This window comes from Cucumis sativus, chromosome 2 (genome assembly GCF_000004075.3).
Source record: "Cucumis sativus cultivar 9930 chromosome 2, Cucumber_9930_V3, whole genome shotgun sequence".
Classification (NCBI taxonomy): Eukaryota; Viridiplantae; Streptophyta; class Magnoliopsida; order Cucurbitales; family Cucurbitaceae; genus Cucumis; species Cucumis sativus.
In genome coordinates, this window is record NC_026656.2 from 13,365,141 (window position 1) to 13,385,570 (window position 20,430).

Consider the following 20,430-nt stretch of genomic DNA (forward strand, 5'->3'; position numbering starts at 1 on the left):
AAAATGTGTATAGATTGTTGTGATTTTATGAACTAATCTTCTGCACAATATACAACCCTCTGGATTTGTTAAAGATACCAAATGAAATTAATTATCTTTTAGCTTTAAACTTCTGTAATGAATTTTTGTTAGAAAGAGGGAGTTATTTTGTTTCAACAAAATAACCAAGTTTTTTAACTATTGTAGCTTTAAAAGAGGAAACTTTAGTAGAAATAGAGGGAGAATAAAAAGACTGATTTGTTCTATTTTGAATCATTTCGTTGAATAAAAAAGGCTTGGAAACCTTGAAAAGTGGACGTAAGCAAATCTGCTGAATCACTATAATCCACACTTGCATAATCTTCTCATCTCTTCATCCTCCATAGCTAATTCGAGAGAGATCTTCTCTTGGAACTTTGTTTCCTTTTTTCTCTATCGTTGAGCATGCAAAAGTAAGACAAGCAATGAAGTGAAAAGGTGAGAAAAAGAGTAGAAGAAGATGAAAAAGGTAAGAGATAAATTTTTTACTTTTTGGAGCTCCATACACGTGTCCCAAGACTAATTTCAAAATACAAAGAATTCTACTTTTTCTTGAGAATATACAAAATCATATATTACATCATTATATCGTGGATTCATATAAATTGGTTGATGCAATTGCAATGCGGCCGCATAACTTATTGCGGTGTATTTATGTGATGAAGCTTCATTTGAATCCCATTTCTTTATCATTTTGTATTTATTTTGTTGTTGAACAACATAAAACCACACATTTTTTTTATTGGTTACCACTTGGCTTCCTTCGGAGAACTATTTCTTAAAAAGAATTGGATTGCATTAATAGTCTCATGGGAAATCAATACTTGTAATACTTTCATATTGTTACTTGCTGGCAATGTATACCTTCATTATAACTTGCATATTATGAATTATTTTTTATTAGTGTATATTTTGATCAGTGATGGAATGGAGGCTTTTTAATTCAATAAAAGTGATTTGAAAAAAAAAATGAATGAAGTTTGAATGTGATAATCCTTTCAAAGTTCTTATTGTATACTAAATCATATACATAAAAATTGATCATTTGAGAATGCCAATCAAATATACCAACCACTGAAGTTTCTAGTTTGATGAGTAGGACAATTCAAAGTAACATGTTCATTTCATCGAAACATGTAAAAATGTTGATACTCTAGGAGAGTTATTTGTCAAAATCTTTGTTCAAACATTGAAAGAAAAATTTTCTTTGTTGGTACTTCAATATGAAGTATAAGGCAATTGACAACTGAAGTCTAAGAACAACTTTGAATTTTTTTAAATTTTTTTTTATAACACAAGACTAATAACATGCTTGAGCTCACACTACTAAGGAGAAGAAAAAAGTTTCTCGTAATTGACTACATAAATCATTGGAAAGTCTCAAGTTTGAATTGCATAAACTTGAAACTTTTTTAAAAATTTCTTTTATAAAACAAAACTTAACACGTGTTTAATACTAAGCAACAAAAAAGTTTCTCTTTGTTGACTACATAAACTAATGGAGAGCTCCAAATTTACTATGAAGACGTGTATTCAAAGATCATCAAGGAATTTTATACCTCTTTCATGATATAAAGCTTCATATGGGTAGTGTTCAGTGGAAGAAGTTGGAAAATAAGAGTTGTGAATTTCATTCTTTGTTTGTCCAAAAGAGTTTTGAGTTTCAAAACTAGAAAATATTAATTTTATATCTTATCATAACTTTTTATACTATAGCCTCTAAGAATTCATATCTAAACTTTGCAACTTTTTACTATTACACTCTTTACTCCAAACATCAAAAAGATATCGTATCCACCCGATCAAAACTAAATACTTCATAAACAAATTTTAAAATTAATAACAAAAAAACGAACATATTGATATCGTATCCACCCGATCAAAACTAAATACTTCATAAACAAATTTTAAAATTAATAACGAAAAAACGAACATATTGATTAATTTCTTGGTTTTGTTAAGGCACATGATGGATAAAACTTTATGTTTCTGATGAGCTGTATAATCTTTTTTTTTTTTAAATACCATATCATCAAAAGAATGCATGAAGAAAATTAATAATTTTCTAATTAATCATGAAATATAATATTCTATATAATAAAAAATAGTTATCAAAAATAAGAAATTAATTTTTAAAAAAAAGATCTAAAAAATAATATATATATTTTTGAATTACGCATTACATTTTTGTCGGATTTTCCAGCCAATGGAAAAAGAGCACTATATAAACTACAAAATAAATAATGACTTTCAGCGACGTTGATCGTTTTTCCCTTCTCTCAGCATTTCTCGCCGGAATCAATGGCCGATTCTCGACCGCTACTCAAGAATCAACAGGAGCTACCGGCGTCCTCTGGCAAGGCTCCCCGAGTTGTCTCACTCGACGTCTTTCGCGGCCTTAGCGTCTTTGTTAGTTCTCTCCTTTTCCCTCTCTGGATCTTTTGATTCACTGAATGCATCTCCTTGTTTGACTAGGTTTTTATTTGAGTTTGGATTGAGAATGCGAGAGCTGAAAAATAATCTAATTGAAGCTGAATCTTACTCTTATGTTCAAACTAATGCATTTGATTTAGTTTGGAGCTCGCATGGAGAAATCATTAGTTTCTTGTAACTTATGTTAGTTCGGATTTTGAGTTTTACTTTGATGACGTTTTACTTCTGTAATGTATGGCATAAGATGAGAATATCATTTCTTCAGTTGTTCAGTTTAGCGAGCAGATTAGAATTTGTTACTGCCTGCTAAATTCTTGATGATTGATTATTTGATTGAATGTCCTGCTGTGTATAGATGATGATGCTTGTGGACTATGGTGGTTCTTTTTTACCAATTATTTCTCATTCACCATGGATTGGACTTCATTTGGCTGATTTTGTGATGCCTTGGTTTCTATTTATCGCGGGAGTTTCGGTTGCTCTTGTTTATAAAGTAAGTGAATGGATTCAACCAAGAATTTTTATCCTCTTGTTGATTTCTTCGTTCAACGAGCTACTGACCTTTTCTATGAGTGGAAACAAAACTTGTCGAGACGAATCGTGGTTTCTTCTGTTTTTGTTAAATTTATCCGGATTTTTTCTAAGAGCAAGGATTGCTTAATATAGGAAGTAGAAAGTAAGGTGGCCGCTGCAAGGAACGCGGCATGCAGGGGCCTGTACCTCTTTCTTCTTGGAGTTTTTCTTCAAGGTGAAGTTATTGCTGTTTATTCTTGGACCAAATATTTTAATATTCATTAGATTATGGTGACATAATCGCATGTGAACTTAGAGTGTCAAATTGTAGTTAGTGACATACTGTGGTTTAGATTTTCTACATTGATTGCATTTGATTAAGATGAATCATCATGTTTCCAAATTATTTCAGGTGGTTACTTCCATGGAATAACGTCTTTGACATATGGTGTTGATTTGGAAAGCATTAGGTGGCTTGGCATTTTGCAGGTGTTGCAATTCGTAATCCTGTTTCTTTGTTCAATCGCTACAATTGATATGAACTGCTCATGGCCTTCAAATTATGATTCGCTTCTTATTTGAGTACTATTGTCATATAATTGCTTTTTAATTTTACTGTTTCTCAAAGTACATTAGGGGCATTTTTCGTCCTTTCTTTTCTATTTGATGATGTGGCATTTATGGTTAGTTGGAAGGATATCTAAACACTCACCATTAAGTTGTACCATAGATAACGACGACTAGAGTTTTAACCTTTATGCTTTTGCTTTCAAGTTGAGCCATGAGTTTTGATTTTGTTCTTGTTTTGAGTTCTATACCAAGAGGATTGATCATCTTATCTTGTAGAGTTTTCAAACCTTGAGCTAAGGAACTTGTTTTTTGTTTCAAGAGCTTTGATCTTTGGACCATTCATGCCTAACTTAATCGTTAGAGTTGAAATCGTATAGATTTATTGGGTTTAGTGTTTGTAAATTTGAGTTTCACCGTTCACATATCTCAAAGGTTTCTAATTTCAAGCCACTAAGGTTTCATATCATGAAGCATATTCTATAACTATGGTCTAAGTTTATTCCCAGCAGAGCATATAATGATAGGGTGTCTACTACATAAACGGATGAAGGGAAGATGATTTGGATTTTGAACGATATGATTTCCTCTGCCACTAAATACTTGCCAGATAGCTCAAATGGCTTCCAAACTAGGATTTTAAGTTGACAAAATAACCTAACATTTAAACTTATAGGCAGGGATTTGGTCTAAATAACTTTTCTTCCTCCTTTCAACATATAAAATCATGTTCTGTGTCTCTTTTGATTTATTGTAGAGAATATCCATTGGATACTTGATTGCTGCACTCTGTGAGATCTGGCTAACTCGTTGCACACGTGAAGAAGCTCAACATACTAAGAGTTTCAGCTGGCATTGGTAAGGATATGACTTTGGCACCATCGTTCATATTACATATGCATTATATCAAGAGTATGTAAATATCAATTTCATTCTTTTTTTAGGTGTATACTGTATAATGCTGTTAAGAATTTTTTTTTTAATATATTACTAGATATGACCTCTTTATGATATTTGTATACATGAGTTTAGTTGCAAATTTTTCCTATAGGGTTTAACAGACTTTCATATATTTGATGTTAATGGTTCATCAAATTATGTTATCAGAGTCATTGAAATGACCATTAACAATAAGCGATTGCTTTTTATAAGAACTTCTCTATTTATCATGTTTTTTTTCACATTTAGCATTTTTAATTTGCAGGTGTATTATATTTTTTCTGTTGTCATTGTATATGGGACTATCGTATGGTTTATATGTTCCGGATTGGGACTTTAAAATATCAGCCCCCAGCTCTTCACTTCCACTAAGTGGAAGCTACGTTTACAAGGTAGGGAAATTCTAAGTACCATATTCTCTTTCTTTTCTCTCTTAGCTTTACTTTTAATATCCAACATTTGCTATTTAGAAAAGGAGAGAGACCAATCTTCATGATTTGGTGTTAAAGAGGTGAGAATTAGTATTAAAAGGATGAAGTCCTTGCATTTCGAATGATGCTTGTCAAATCCAACGATGTACAATTGCTTTGGCCTCAAATCTATAGGCTGCCGAACAATATTGTCCTTTATTTGATGAAAGAGAGGAAGAGCTTTAGACTATAAGTTCCGCTGAAAATAAAACCATTCTTGTTGTAGGTGAATTGTTCTCTTCGAGGTGATCTGGGACCCGCATGTAATTCTGCCGGCATGATTGATCGTTATGTTCTTGGTATTCACCATTTGTATACTAAACCTGTCTACAGAAATCTAAAGGTATCAGTGAATCGTTTTTTTTTTTTCATCTTGTAATGTTCACCATTGTCGTGCATTTGGATCAGCCCTAATGAAGAATGTGGTTTGAAGGAGTGCAATATTTCCTCCAGCGGTCAATTTCCTGAGACTTCACCTTCATGGTGTCGTGCTCCTTTTGAGCCAGAAGGTCTTTTAAGGTGAAGATCTATACTTCTTCTCAATAAACTGTATTTATAAAGATTTATGCATTCATTTTGATCCATGGGACTTTTTCAAGTGTGCTCTTTTTTCTTTTGACGAGATGTTATGGGGAACGATTGGTGAGGAGAAAAGTGCTTTATAAAATGTGCAACCTTAGTTTTACGTTAGACCATTTGGTTAGAGAGAAATACATAGGACAAATATTAACATCGAGATGTAGATGTATGCGATAAAGTTTAACCCCCCTACAAATTGTTTATTTTAAAGTTATGAAATCTTTAGATTGTGGCATTTCGTATGCTTTATTGAATACAAGTTATATTTTTTTCCTTAAAAATTGCTATTATTACCTGATTTTTTATCTTCTCGCATCCTGTGTGTTTATTTTGTACTTATTAATATGTTTCTTTGTTTTCTCAAATAAAAGAGACAAAACTTGCAACCAGACCTTTAAAGACTTTACATGTCCTTAAAATTTCGTCTGCATAATGTTGAACCAAGATTTTTATTTTTACAATCAAAATGCGCTAGTGAATGGAACACATGTATATCCGTTAGAAATAGTAGGCTTAGATCAGGTTGAAAGCTAGTTATGTAATTTGTTTTGTCCTATTTTTTTATTCAGTTAACCTCGTGTTGCCTATAAATATTTTTCCGTTGTACCTTTATGAGTATTATTTATTACTTTTTTTATTGTACTTTTATGAGTATTAGGAAATAATAAAATTATCACACCTTGGTTTTTCTCCCTCCCTTGATCTATAGTAAAGATAACAGACCAATAAACCACATTCACTTTGTTCCAGACTCAATTATCCCTTTTGATTGATCTTTCATCAGTTTTCTTTTTGTTTGTTTTCATTTCCCCATCTTTGAAATTTTTACAGCTCTTTAACTGCTACAGTGGCATGCATAATAGGACTTCAGTATGGTCACATTCTTGCCAGAGCACAGGTGAGATTGAGCAATAACTTTGCGTATCTCATTACTCTGATTACAAAGTTCACATTTCACACAATTAACTTCTTTCAGTGGAAATTTTAGTATAATGGATATTTTGCTTCTAATATAAATCCACCTTAGAGAAAGCAGTCAGTTCATCCTTCGTGCTTTTCTTTGATTACCTTGTTTCGGTAAAATATTGTTTACTAATTGCATCGCTTCAACATTTTCCAGGATCACAAAACTCGCACCAATGGCTGGTTCTTACTCTCGTTTAAGATTTTGGCTTTCGGAATATTCCTTGTCTTTATAGGTATAAACTTGATGGAAGATCCATTGTTCAATTAACACGTATCTATCATCATATCAACTAGGCATGGTCACTCGTTATGGTTTACAATATCTGATTTTGAATTTGATTCTAGTTTTGAAATTATCCTTCAGGTATCCCTGTAAATAAATCTCTCTATACGGTCAGCTATATGTTGATTACTTCAGCGTCAGCGGGAATAATCTTTTGTGCTCTATATATCTTGGTGAGTTCATCCATTTTGATATTTTGGATCGAAGATGAAACTATCATAATTGAAGAAAGACGCTCTCATTTTTCCCTCATTTGTCCGATTGTTATAGCAATTTTCTGATTCAAAATTTCGGTTAACTATAAAATCCCTACAAATCTCCAAATAAAAAATTTCCCACAAAACTTTGGAAACCGCCATTTTCTGAATTCTTTTTTGAAGGGTCAACCGTATTAATAAAACTTTTGAAATTTTAGGAATATTCTTGAAAGAAAATACTAACTGTAGAGATATTTCGAAACCTTTAAAAATTTATAAAAATATTAGTGAAACTTTTAAAAGTTTAATGGTTGAAACAGTACCAATGATTTCTATAAAAAAGCTAATAGAAGAGTATTTTTAATTCTTTCTTCCAAGTTGAAGACTTTTTTTAAAACTTTTTTAAGTTTAAGAGTATTTGAAACAAGTGTTCTCTATGATTTAGTCTAAAAATAACAGTATCAGGGCGGCGTCTTATAAAGAACGACTCACTACGCTTTTTCCTTGTGTTAAATTCCATCCTATGTAATTTGTGTAACCAAACTAAACGGACAACTAAGGACTTCTGCAGATTTTTCCATTCGAGATCTATGCTTAAATTTAAATGCCATATTTTTCAGCTTAATACTTATAGTGTTTGTATTTGCTCTTATTTGAACACTTATCCATTGTGTTTACTTTGGTTTGGTTGTTATTGTATTTTTAGCATTAAGTCTCTTTTTACCAATTCAATGAAAAGAGTCATTTCCGTTTAGACAAAAAAAAAAAAAAAAAATTGTTCAAGTGAGGTTTGAATATATTTTAATTTCTACAGGTTGATATCCACGGCTATCGACGACTGACATGTGCTCTGGAATGGATGGGGAAGCATTCTTTAAGTATTTATGTTTTAGTAATCTCTAACATACTCGTTATTGGGCTCCAAGGATTCTACTGGAAATCTCCTAACAATAACATTGTAAGCACTAAACAATGGAGCTATTTATTTGTTTGTTTGTTCGGTGAGAAGGGGGGAGTCTTTTATTTCTCGCAATAATGGAGACTCATTTCAATCTTGTTTGGACTTGAATTCTTACAGGTGCGTTGGGTTGTTAGTCATGTCAAAGCTCGAAGTTGAAATAATTCTGAGTACCTTTGCAGAGTATTCAACATTTGGGATTTTGTTAACTTGCCATGATAATCTAGTGCATGTTGGGTGAGTGATTTGAAAATTATTCAAAATCATTTTTATCCTATTTAAAATTACTTTGAAACAGGTCTTGAATCACTCAAAATTAGTTTTGACTGACTAAAAGCATATTTCAAAGTAATTTTAAAAATATAAAAGATGGTTTTAATCATTTTAGAATCATTCCTAAACATACTCTTACTTATCAATAAACCCACAGTGCTCAGATTTATCCACCATGTTCAAAATCACCTTGCAAATAATGAGCAAAGATTTGAAGTCGGTAAGAAGGCAATGGAGTCATCGGGACGATGATCATTACTTGATTTGTAGTGTTGGTATGTATGTTATATATGTTTAACATTGATTAAAAAAAATTGTAGCTGTATTCACGTGTGCAACTCCTAGAACTGAGAATTCTTTTTATTATTCCCTTTGAAGGGGAAAGCCTTTATTAGCCAACGAGGTTTTGACTTAGGAGCTTGAACATTTGATGGGGTGTTCTAATGTTTATAATTAATGAAAATTTCACAATATTTACGAGAAAAACTGATTGTTTATTTTGATGTATGCAATGTATATTTATATTTTCTAGTACATTAACAATATATTCAACCCATACTTAAAATCTCAGTGGGGAGGTGATCAATTTTCAACTTGGAATGTAAAGAATGAACTAAAACATTATAACAACAAAGAGTATAACAAAAAGAGATTTCTCCTCACACTTGCAATAGTTTATTAACAGGAATTTAGTCCTTATGAAGTCTAAGAGACTCATGATTCAAAAGCTTAATCACTTCTAGATATTAATATCATCCTCAAGAAGTGGTATCGTAGAAAAAACCTCCAAGAATGGTCATAGCCTAGGATCTTGATCTCTTTTTTAAACTCTTTTGTAATTAATAAAAAAAAACCATTAAACAAAAACCTAGAAACCAACATGAAAAAAATTTAAAATTTAAAAATATAGTTTTCAAGGAGGGTGGACGAATGAACTTGACACATTATGTAAGGACCTAGTTAACTTCAAATATATGACATGGAAGGATATATTTAACTACAAATATGCAATGTCGTGATAGCTCCTCCAATGAGAAATAAGCTCATGTTGATAATCGAACTTTCTGCTTACTACTACTATAAACACACAATACACAATGATAGCTACATGATCTACAAGTAATCTACCAAACTAGGAAGCATTTCTTTGTTGTCGTGGAAGCACAGATTGACTTGGAAGGAAATCTAACTCGTACGAGATGGAACTGTTATCAGTAAGTCAAAATTACTCGTTCTTTACTATATTTGTTAAGAAGGGGGAGAAAAAATGATATCCTTTGTTTGGGTTAATTCGTACTTGTTGAAACAAAGGTATTCACAATGAAAGAAACACAATCAAAGTAAGTTGCTATTGTCAAATATATTGCTACATGGTACATTGCAATCTAAGACATGTGACCTTACAATTTTCTCTTCACTTAAAAGGAGAATTATGTAGCTTTGCCAGAAATCTTTTACAGAAATAACTTCTTTTCGAAACTAAAGAAGAAAGGCTTTAGATACTCCCAACTACTAGAATTCCGATCTTCCTTGAAAATCCTACACAAAACGAAAAAGAATATAAAATTCAATCAAGCAAAGGAAACCATGGTTAGAAATTAAAAAAAAAAACATAATTTCAGCCAAACAGATACACTTTGTTACAACAGAGAAAGGGGAGCAAGGGTAAAAAGGAGTAAAACACTTGGTTGCACCATCTTTTCGCAGCCCACCCACCCAAGTGCCTAATTCCAAGTTGCCACATCACAAAAATTTCTTTTTTAAAAGTACTTTTTCACTTTGAGATTGAAAGAGATACATGAATATGGGTGCATTTAGGTTGCACGTACGTAGAAGAACGTCTTCCTTAGCAGGGAGTAAAAAACAATAAAAGGAGGAAAACATGCATCAAGCATATGGAGAGAGAAAAAGTTGCATGAAGGAACTAACTTGACTTATGAACCAGAGCCACTTCTAAACAATACCTTAATCAGGTAAGGCAGTTCCTCGCTCAAGATTGTTTTTGATCTCCAGAGTGTATCTACCAAAGGCCCGCTCAATCTTTTTGTTGAAATGCTCATTACGGTCATTGATGGAATCGATATCCTTGTCTTCATGGAACTTCCTCCTACGGCTAAACGACTTTCGCTTCTCATCTCGGTCTTTGAGTTCTTTCACCATATTGTCAATCTTATCCTCTGAAATCTTAGGTGCCTGCAGTGTAGAGGGGAAAGCTACATCCTAAGAAATCTAGTAATTGCATCTACGGTCGAGACTGGAAATTATACAGTGGAACTAATATTACCTTTCCATACTGAAGACTTGAAGCCTCACGGTAGAACTCAGGATCAGATTCTTTCATTTTATTATATTCCTCAAGGTCAATATTTACATTCTTCGTCCTCTTTTTGTATGCATTATACAACGTTTTCTGGTTAAAGACTGTCAAAACAAACGTAGTTTAACCTTTTTGTAATACAAGTGTTAACATAGTGCAAGAAATAGGTCAAATACAACCAGTTAAGTAAACTTTATACCCAAGCCATCCCCCATCCCTAAAGAAAAGTAATTACATTGGAATATGATACAAATCAAAATTAAACCATCAATTTAATTGGCTCTGTACCAGAGAGAAACATGGAGGACTATAGCTATGAAAAACCATACTACATGAATAAGAAAGAAGATATCAGCAATGGCAAGAGTTCACACCAATTAGTGCAGGAGTATGCATACGTATCCTAGACATCTCACCACATAATATCTATATCCTAGAATCAGATCATGTTTCCATCATCAACCAGTATAATAGGGTTCCTTATCAAATTACTAAAAGATGCATCTGTCTATACACACAAAGCTAAAATCAGCATAGTATAATTTTATGTCAAAGGGAATTATAGGTGCAGTTGCATGTATTCAAAAGAGCCCATGTGCACAAAAGAATAGAGACTCACCATCCCATCCATAGGGAGCTGGATCCTTCTCCCATTTCTTATATTTGTTTTCTGCTGCCTCTTGTGTATCTAACATATATGCTTTTGTCATATCCAAGCCATTTGCATCCAAAAGCTTCCCAATTTTCTTCTTCCGATCCTCAAGCCACTTTTGTTTAGAAATGCCTCTTGATTCTGATGGAGGTTCCATTTTCTTTTTCTCAGCAGCAATTGCTGTTTGATTAGCTTTCCGAGCCTCATTCTGCATCCACCATTCCTAAGTCAATGACTACTCAATAATAATTGATCGTTATTTTTTAAAAAAATTATAGAAAATTACCATCTTAAGCCTAATTTCAAACAATTTCTTCTTCCTCCCCGTGAGCTTTGTGAAGTCTCCTTCCACATTTTCCTCGCCACTAAATTTGTCAAGATCACCATCACTGTGCCCTTCTTCATCAGGCTTTTCATCATGAAGATCTTCATACTCATCAGGAGGCACAAAACTGGAAGAACCACTACTTCGACCAGCTTGTACAGTTTCTGATGAAGTGGGAACTGTGATCGCAATTCACAAGAAAAAATTAAATGAGAAGGAAAAGGTAACTAATGACATAATCAGAAAACTGAAGGGTGGAGGGAATCAAAGACGATTAAGCAATTTATAGAGCCAATTTTGAAGAAGTAAGTAAATCGAAGAGGGCGTTAATAATTCGATAAAAGGGTAAGCAGTGATGACAATTAGAGAAAGTTATGATGCTCAAGGTAACTGCAAAGACATTGCAGTATGCTACAAAACCTGGCTCGTTTTTCTGACTCCGGGCTTTCAATTCAGCTATTACTTTAAAGCAGTACTCGCTACATTCATGATAAGGATTAGAAGCATTTCTACAATCAGGGTGTACTCTTCCTTCATCAGACATCTCTGCAACAACTTATCTTACTCCAATAATACACTGCAAATAGAGACACAATTAAATGGAGCTCAAAAATCTTATAAAAGGATTATGGGCTCTTAAACCCATAAACAAAACAACCGTAAAAGGGCATCATTGAATGCAATGGTCGCATTACATGATCAATCAAACAAGAAAAAAAAAAAACATTCAAATTTCCAACTGAATCTTGTTAAATCAACCGAATTTATCGAACCAACGCAATTATTCGATGGAAAATTGATTCTTTTACATATGCCTTTATATGTTCCAAAATAAATTCCTGCACCAACTAGAACAATTCAACTTCCGGGGAAAAGAAGCGAAGAACAGCAACATAACACAGGATTGAGTCCACTAAAACATCCAGAAAAACAGACCCAAAAAGTGGGGGAAACAACAATCCTTTTTATTGTTCGTATTCCCGGAAAGCGAACAAGCAAGAAAAAAAAACAGAAATAGCAGCATGAAAACAATCGCTACTTCCAGTCAAATCTTGCGATGCAAAACAGAAATTCAAGGAAAAGCAAGCATAGGAAACTATGAGAAAAGTAATAAAAGAACGAGTGGTGCTAAAAGAGAGCTACAGAACAGTACCTGAAGCCTAGGTTTTTCCGCTTGGGTTAGAACACGTAGAAGAGGAGGAGGAGGAGGAGGAAGAGGAAGAGGAAGAAGAAGAAGGAGAAGAAGGGAATAGATTCCTCTTCGCGTTTTGGGAAGAAGGGAGAAGAATTGCACAAGATCCCTCCCAAAATTATAAATAATTATACTCTTTTCTCTACCACTTCCAAATTAAAGTTTAAGAAAAATCTATCAATTTCTTCTCTTTTTCTTTTTTATTTCATGAGAAGAAAAAAAATATTCTTTTTAGTGGTATTATGATCATACCAAAATGAATCAAACTATAAACACATCCATAAAAAAGTTATGACCATAGCAAAATGAATCAAACTATAAAAACATTCATATAAATAATTGGTATCTATCATTTTGATAGAATTAGGGGTGCAAGAATAAACTATCCAAACCACATTATATGAATGAGTTAGTTTATAACGTGGGTTTAGTTGGGTTTGATTGAAAATTTTGGTCTTTTTTAGGTTGGGTTTTGAAAAATTAAGTTTAACCCAACCCAAATTAATATATATATATACATATACGGAGTTCATATGGAAAATTGGAATCTTGGGTCATCTAGTGCAATTAAGGCCATAGATTGAATAAAATAAAGACAGAATTCTTTTCATTCTAGGCCATCTCAGTATCACTAAGCCCGGAATCCAATAACTAAAGGAATAAGTTTTTCATTTCGAACATCCCAAGGTGTCCAAGGTTGAATAAAATAAAGGCAAAATGTTTTCATCTCGATGCCACTAAGACCCGAGATCCTATAACTAAATGAAGAAGTCTTTCATCTCGGAGGATTGCATACTCGAAATCAAATGACTTAAAAGGTGAATTCTTTCATCTCGGTGCAACTAAGGTTCGAGATCATGTATCATGATCTAGACGATCCTTTAAATTTGAAAGTCATCCTAGAAACACAATGCAATCCTACCACAGACCCAATCCAACCCAACCAACCCGAAAATATGAATTGGATTGAAACGAGAATTTTTCTATTTTTTACTATTAATATATTGTTTTTTTTGTTAGACAAATTATATTTAAGGTTCATGTACTTGAACCTAAACTTCACCTTTGATAAAATAGTTTATTGTTGGGTTGTTTTAGAATTATTTTCTATTAACTATTATCATTTTCAAAATAAATTTTGTAAACATATCTATATATTGTGTTATGCATACATTTGGACATGAGTGATGAAACCTAAACCAAAAATTCAAAATCTAGAACCCAATTGAGCACAAGGAGAAGAGAGGAAATTTTAACCAAAAGCCCAAAGCTAATATGCACTACCTAGTCAACCTCCCCATTTGATGAACGAGGCATGCATGGATCCATTTAGGCATACATATCTTAGACATCTCACCATTGGTCAAGCTCAGGTGGAGTGTTTTTCACTTATTATGTTAAATGGATGGCTTGACCTATTTAGATTAAGAATTAAACTAATATGATCTTAAAACGTTGATTCAAATATCTTAGCTGAAAATAAGTAAGGTGATGACTAGGTGATTCAAGACGCTTCGAGGTTGACACTAACAAATTGCTTTTCTTTTTGTGCAAAATTTCAAGTTCAAGTGGTTACTGCTCTCATTTTAAATGAAACGAGCATAGTTAATATAATTCATAATATCAAATGCTAAATTTTAGCCAAGGGTAAATGTGAACATCAATAAAGGAAAGCTTATAAGGTAGAAGAAATCTTTCCATTTTGTAATTTCTATGTCTAAAAACCATTATTGATCAAGTTCCTAATATCTTTAAAAAAATCACTTATCTAATAGATATTCAAAGTTAAGAGTCTCACCAGTTAAATTTCCAACTCTACACAGAAATAAAAGGAAAAATAGAATGGAAAAACGGCAAAAACAAAATATATGCAAGAACTAACTGCCATGAAAGCTCAAAACTTGTTATTCGTTACATCTTTTTGTATGATAGTATTTCTGTTCTAGCTTCCCTAAGAGTTAGCCTCGTAGGAGGTTTCATATGATCTTTAAATGACAGCAAATCATAAATCAGTACCACAAACTTTACAAAAGATCATCAGTCAAGTCGTTGCATTTTAAACCATTAACCTTAAACTGCAGAGATGAAATCTCCTTGTTCAGCTGTAAATATTTGGACTCAAGCTCACTCAAGCGAGCTCTGGTACCGGCAACTTTTGCCTTCGCATCATTCATTTCCTTTTCTTTTCTTGTCAAATCCTGTGTTTGAGATTCGAGTTCATTCTTGATGAGCTCCAACTCGTGGTCACAATTTGCCTTGGCCACCTCCAGAGTAAATTGTTGGCCACTGGATTCAACAGCTTCTGCAATATCATTTAGTATACTATGCAGCCAACCAACATTCATTCCTGAAGACACTACATCATTGAGAATGGCCAAGAGTTCTTTAACTTTGGACTTGGACACCTTCTGAGAGAATTTTGTGTGCTGCAATTCATGAATGATATAGCACACACACTCCAGATAATAAGAACGAATCGAAATTGATTCCAATTTACATGAAGCAGCTATATCTCCATGCTTATTGAAGATCGATTGCAGAATGGGAGCTAAACTTAATTTAACGTGGTACTTCCCCACAGGTACATAGGGCTCAGATGATACAGATTTAACGTCGTTCTCGTCACTTCCTTTTTGATTAGGAGCCATTGTGGGGAAAGGAAAGCTAGTGATATTAGGTGAAGTAGTTTTATGATTACCTTCTTCCTCCTCATGAACTGAAGGATCTTCATCTTGTACTAATTCAGAAATTTCAGAACTTTTAGTGATGTGTTCTTTTGATTTCACAGAAGTAATTGAGTAAGTCTCAGTTTTGTGGAGCTTCTGGAGATTATTAGCCTCAACCTGCCATGTAAGACAAAGAAAATATGTAAAGTGGGATTTAAATTAGTTATGAAAAAGGTAAACAAAGTTAAGTGTTGTCCTGTGTGTATGAAAAGCTAAGGGACCTTCAGGGCATTTGCAGAAACTAGAATCAACTTAGAAAACTTATTTTGCTCCTCAATCGTCAAAGAGTCTTCAACAAAGTGAGTTCTTTCCTCTGGGGGAACAGATGTTTTAGAACTCTCTGGGGGAACACATGTTTTAGTTACTTGAGGTTTGGATGAAACAGCACTTGCCAAAGGATCACTGAGTTTTCGGGGCGATTTTGGCAGTGAATCCCTCCTTGCTCCACCTGATCCTACAGCTGAAAAATGCATCAGCAGATTCAGATATAGACTGACATTCTTAAAATGTCGCCTAAAAATGCTACGTATTGTCATCATCGTCGATCTTAATAGGTTTGAGTTTCGTTTCAATTTGGTCCCTAGGTTTTAAGATTTACAATTTTAACCTTGATTTTTTGCTAAAGACTGAAAGTGAGTATTTAGTGAAAATTTAAGGTTAAAAATGTAAATCTTGAACTTAGGGACCAAACTGAAACCTCAAGGGTAAAGTTCGTAATATTTTGAAACTTAGGAACTAAGTTGAAATCAAACCCAAAACTTAAGGACTAAAAGTAGAAAATTCTAAATCCTAGAGACCAAAGAAATGTTTTTTTTTTTTTTCTATAATAACAGATCACTTTTGGTATTAGTGCCTTTGGAAGAAAAGCTAATTTGAAGTGTGTATAATATAACTTTTGTTAGTTAATTTTAGATAACTAAAACCACTTTTTAATCAAATCTAGATGCATAAAAGAACACTTGTAAAATAATTTCAGAACTCTTTTCAGAGAAACACAAGATGATTATCCAAAAATGACTTCTCAACGTGATTTACCAAATATCTTTAAAATATGCAGTAAGAAAAAACATTTGTAGTTAAGAAAACCACTTTTGAATGTAATGTATCTAAACAAGTTTGCCACTAAAAGCACTGTTAAAAATATACAGCAATTAAAAGATTTTTCTTAAAAGTACTTTAAGAAAAAATTCTTAAACCAGAGAGTATGCTAAACAGAACCTTAATCTCTCAAACTTCTATGACCAGTAAAAGAATTGTTACTTGGCTATCAAATCTGCATTACTTTCCTACACTGTTTGTGATTATCATGATTTAACAAGGTTCTTTTTCTTAAGAAAAACATAGCTAAGCCAAGGAAAAATACCTGAACCCCTTTCTGCTTTTGGCCTACCAGATTGAGTGGTCATGTTGGAGCAGAATTCATCACAGTTATGGTAAGGATTAGATCCCCTAGTGCAATCTGAACGAACTGTCTTTTTACGTTCGCTACTAAATTTCCAAGCACTATCGCCTTCATAAATTGGGATGGAGACAAAGAAATAATATACACTTCAGTCATACTTGATGGAAATCAATTTACACAACGCATAAAAATGAATCTTTTAAGATATTCAATGATTAAGTCATTTGTCTTGGAACAAAATATGTTCAAAATGTAGGAACAAGACATCTCGCGAAAATTCCAAGTCAAGTTGTCAGTTGATTTTAATGGTTGATATAAAAAAGATGGATAAAAGAAATCATATGTGAATATTTGGTTAATAGCTTTAATATATATTACATTTATGCCAACCTAAGCTCAACCAATCCAAGAAAATACCCTCAACCAAGAGATCAACCACCCCAGATGTTGTTGAACTAAAAAAAAATATTCAGAAACCTAAGTTTGAATTATCTACATTTAGATTGCCAAAAAGTGAATGATAAAAGCTAGCATGTAAGATAAAAAATGAGCTCAAGAAGTTATGTAACTTAGGGGATTAGAAAATTTGTTGCTGCAATAAGCACTCATTTATCAAACACTGTGTCGACTTCTTAACAACTTAAATCTAACCCAGCAGTCAAATGTTACAAGGGTCAGAAACAAAGCGAGACAGTTATAACTCATATTTGATGAAAATATGAGGAATCAGATGTCCCATTCATTGAAAATCTGAACCAACCTACTTAGAAACCATCTTAAATCCCAATTTACCCAAATGCTTAAGTTTAATATAATTATACCATCTAACAGTTGACAAAGTCTAATGGATATCAGTTTTGGGAAAAGTTATCAACTCATATTTGAAAATTAGCCGACATTGCATGAATGAATGAAGAGTAAAGTTAAAGAACCTGAATCCTTCCTAACTATCTGCTTCTTGCTTTCACCCTTCTTTTCAAAACAGTACTCAGAGCAAACATGGTAGGGATTGGAAGCATGTGAACAATCTAATCTTCCATTCCCTTTTCCAGCCATTTAGAAAACCTGTGGAAGCCAAAGATTGATAAATTCTTAAGAGAGAGAAAAAACCATTTCTAGATAATTACTTTGACTTGAATAATAACATTCCATTCACAGATTCTCAAACAAAAACCTAAAGACCTTCCCATGATATTCTAAACAAACAAATCATCAGAAGAGCAGACCACAACACAGAAAATCTAAAACCCTAGAACTTAAGCCAATCAATCAAACAGTAAGAAATACAGAACAGCAACAAACCTGTCCGTTGAATCAAAGTGTTTGTTCTTCTAACCTACCAACCCAATAGGGAGATTGTAGTAGGGTGTTGAAAATCTGACCCAATATAGAGAAGAAGAAGAAAAAGCAAAAAGCAAAAAGGGGTTTGTAGAGAGAACTTTGAGATGAAAAAGAAGAGGCGATGAAGGTGTCCAGTTGTGGAGGGTTGGTCGGAATTATGGGTGGAAAGTGGAAACCCCATTAAATTGAAAGCAAGTAACTTTAGTTCGCCTCCGATTTGGTTGTTGGTACAGTCTGATCATCAAAGTCAGTTCGGCGAAATTGTTTGACTTTCCCATTTCATTTTTTGAAATTTATTTTCTTTTTCAGTTTGACTCAAATTTGCCTTTTGTTATGGTGGAATGATCCATAGTTTGAGTCTATAAACTGTTTAGCACCTAACCTTCACGCCTCACTGCAAGAGAAAATTGTCATTTGTAACTGTCTTTTATGTATCACTCCATGTTAGAGAAAGAGTTTGGGAATAGAATTCAAAATAATCGTATGAATCTATAATAATATCCTCTATTTATAAGATAATTGATCTAGATTATTTCATCAGAGTTTCAAAGTCATTTTAATTTTAAAGAGTATTATATATCTTATGGAGCTATGTGAACATGTCCGGCAATTTGTTTGATTAGGCTTGGCATCAATCTTAGTCTATGAGAGCATCTCCCTCTAGGCTCATTTTGCTCATTCGGCAATTCTTTAGGTTATAGTATTTATGACGCATCATTCTTAACCTTGTTGTGTGCTATTTTTTTTAATCAAAATTTGTTACTTAATAATTTTCAATTTTGATTTTGATTTTTTTTGTAAATCATGGCATAATTAAAAAAAATAAGAAAAACCATTTCAACGACTTAAAAAACTTTATGATTCTTTTTCAAAACTTTGTAGAAAATATTTTTCCCATGAATGGAATTTTGTGTTTCCCAAGATTAAGGTTGGCTAGTGGGGCTATGGCCAACTTTGGTTGAATTTAAGTTTTGTACTTTTAAATGTCATTTTAAAAACATATATATATATATATATATATCTTAAAAATCACCTACCAACTTCCAAAATTTGATATTATTTAGGTATATTTTTCAAAATAACACAATATTGAAATTATTCAAACTCTCTAAAAACTTATTTAATTATTTTTTACTATATTAGGTAAATAATTTTAATATTTTGTTATTTATGATAATCTCTATTAATTATTTTAACTGAATTATTTTTAAACAGAAAAAATGGTAAAAAAAATTAGTTGATTTATTAAATATAAGATTGAACTTGATGTTTAGCAAAAATTTACAATGCCTTTGGAAAATGTCAAAAATTAAAATTTCAGATGTGTACTTTTAAATGTTGGTATATTTTCTACATAAATTCAATTTTTTTTTTAAGTTCAAACATGTAGAATATTGGATTAAGGGATAGCATACATTTTGAGTTATGTTTAAATTATCATTTTTGTTTTTAGATTTAGAAAGTTTCAATATAATTATTTACATTTAAAAAGACATTGTCATCAGTCTAATTATTTGTAATAAAAAAGAATAATTTCTTACCAAACAAAAATTGACTCTTCTAACCTTTATATAGAATTATTTTTGACTTTTTATTTGTCTACACCAATTGTGTAATTATATTAAAATATGAGGACCTAGAGGCTGAAATTTAATACTCAAACACCTTCTGTGCAAATATGAAAAGAAAAATGTATTTCCACTTAGATCATTAGGGTATTGTATAAGTGTTTGACACAAAAGTATTAAGAAAATTGCCCTAAATACTCTATTTAAAATGATATGAAAGTTTGAGAAATGTATAATAAATTATAAATCTAGAGATTAAAAATAAGTTTAAATGGCAAAATTTAAAGAAACAAATAAATGTAGTTTTTGTCCCTCGTTTTGAAATTTAAGAAATTTGTCTTTTTTTTATATCATTCAGCAACATTATCAAATACTCCATCGTAAACCTTTCTCGTCATCTTTCTTTTCTTTTTCTTTCTGATACATGTAACGATCCTAAATAAAATTTGACTTTAGGATAATTGTTTAATGAAGATGAATGTATTGAAAATTATTATATTTAGTTTTGAAGAGTTTTTCAAAAATAGAAAAAAAATGACAAGCTATTTACCTTCTATAGAACAAAACTACTAAAAGACAAAATTAATTAAATTAAGGGTAAATATTTTTTGTTAAATATTCTATTTTTTAAAAATTCTCTTAGGTTTTTTTCTTTCTTATTAGAGTTCAAAAAATGATAAGGTGAAAATAGGAGTATTTGTCACGCTCTCT

At 32.2% G+C, this 20,430-nt stretch overlaps 3 protein-coding genes across 6 annotated transcripts; 1 reads left to right on the forward strand and 2 right to left on the reverse strand.

Annotated features, from left to right (window-relative positions):
• Positions 1-2,252: 2,252 nt before the first annotated feature.
• On the forward strand, positions 2,253-8,682 carry LOC101220222 (heparan-alpha-glucosaminide N-acetyltransferase). 3 transcript variants are annotated; one of them, XR_004214708.1, is made up of 14 exons: positions 2,255-2,427; positions 2,807-2,944; positions 3,118-3,199; positions 3,377-3,453; positions 4,289-4,389; positions 4,736-4,862; positions 5,167-5,283; positions 5,374-5,459; positions 6,351-6,417; positions 6,640-6,718; positions 6,850-6,941; positions 7,780-7,923; positions 8,044-8,160; positions 8,354-8,682. XR_004214708.1 is itself a non-coding variant. In XM_031881495.1 (13 exons), exons 1-13 carry the CDS (start codon positions 2,320-2,322, stop codon positions 8,080-8,082), a joined length of 1,257 nt encoding a protein of 418 aa, XP_031737355.1. In that variant the 5' UTR covers positions 2,255-2,319; the 3' UTR covers positions 8,083-8,682. The 3 variants fall into 3 exon arrangements, 2 of the variants coding, with proteins under 2 accessions (XP_031737354.1, XP_031737355.1); XM_031881495.1 differs by having other exon boundaries at positions 8,044-8,682; XM_031881494.1 differs by lacking the exons at positions 8,044-8,160; positions 8,354-8,682 and having other exon boundaries at positions 2,253-2,427; positions 7,780-8,038.
• A 729-nt stretch (positions 8,683-9,411) lies between these two features.
• Positions 9,412-12,831, reverse strand: LOC101220459 (pre-mRNA-splicing factor syf2). The gene is made up of 7 exons (XM_011650993.2): positions 12,644-12,831; positions 11,911-12,067; positions 11,452-11,669; positions 11,133-11,373; positions 10,481-10,617; positions 10,161-10,389; positions 9,412-9,735 (listed from the first exon to the last, which is right to left on the reverse strand). Exons 2-6 carry the CDS (start codon positions 12,032-12,034, stop codon positions 10,162-10,164), a joined length of 948 nt encoding a protein of 315 aa, XP_011649295.1. The 5' UTR covers positions 12,035-12,067; positions 12,644-12,831; the 3' UTR covers positions 9,412-9,735; position 10,161.
• A 1,707-nt stretch (positions 12,832-14,538) lies between these two features.
• Positions 14,539-18,606, reverse strand: LOC101220927. Of its 2 annotated transcripts, none has more exons than XM_011650994.2 (5): positions 18,113-18,606; positions 17,743-17,875; positions 16,772-16,918; positions 15,630-15,862; positions 14,539-15,525 (listed from the first exon to the last, which is right to left on the reverse strand). In XM_011650994.2, exons 2-5 carry the CDS (start codon positions 17,864-17,866, stop codon positions 14,707-14,709), a joined length of 1,323 nt encoding a protein of 440 aa, XP_011649296.1. In that variant the 5' UTR covers positions 17,867-17,875; positions 18,113-18,606; the 3' UTR covers positions 14,539-14,706. The 2 variants fall into 2 exon arrangements, with proteins under 2 accessions (XP_011649296.1, XP_004147049.1); XM_004147001.3 differs by having other exon boundaries at positions 15,630-15,868; positions 18,113-18,604.
• Between the last annotated feature and the right edge of the window lie 1,824 nt (positions 18,607-20,430).

What these genes read in the sequence shown, in the direction of transcription:
- LOC101220459 (XM_011650993.2), bottom strand. Translation starts at nt 12,034, where the DNA reads ATGTCTGATGAAGGAAGAGTACACCCTGATTGTAGAAATGCTTCTAAT. An exon ending in GAGTCAGAAAAACGAGCCAG is followed by an intron (nt 11,670 to 11,910) that starts GTTTTGTAGCAT and finishes TTGCGATCACAG; the next exon opens with TTCCCACTTCATCAGAAACT. An exon ending in CAAGTCTTCAGTATGGAAAG is followed by an intron (nt 10,390 to 10,480) that starts GTAATATTAGTT and finishes TCTACACTGCAG; the next exon opens with GCACCTAAGATTTCAGAGGA.
- LOC101220927 (XM_004147001.3), bottom strand. Translation starts at nt 17,866, where the DNA reads ATGGCTGGAAAAGGGAATGGAAGATTAGATTGTTCACATGCTTCCAAT. An exon ending in GATAGTTAGGAAGGATTCAG is followed by an intron (nt 16,919 to 17,742) that starts GTTCTTTAACTT and finishes CAATTTATGAAG; the next exon opens with GCGATAGTGCTTGGAAATTT. An exon ending in TTTCTGCAAATGCCCTGAAG is followed by an intron (nt 15,526 to 15,629) that starts GTCCCTTAGCTT and finishes CTTACATGGCAG; the next exon opens with GTTGAGGCTAATAATCTCCA.
- LOC101220222 (XM_031881494.1), top strand. Translation starts at nt 2,320, where the DNA reads ATGGCCGATTCTCGACCGCTACTCAAGAATCAACAGGAGCTACCGGCG. An exon ending in GTGGAAGCTACGTTTACAAG is followed by an intron (nt 4,863 to 5,166) that starts GTAGGGAAATTC and finishes TTCTTGTTGTAG; the next exon opens with GTGAATTGTTCTCTTCGAGG. An exon ending in ACATTCTTGCCAGAGCACAG is followed by an intron (nt 6,418 to 6,639) that starts GTGAGATTGAGC and finishes AACATTTTCCAG; the next exon opens with GATCACAAAACTCGCACCAA.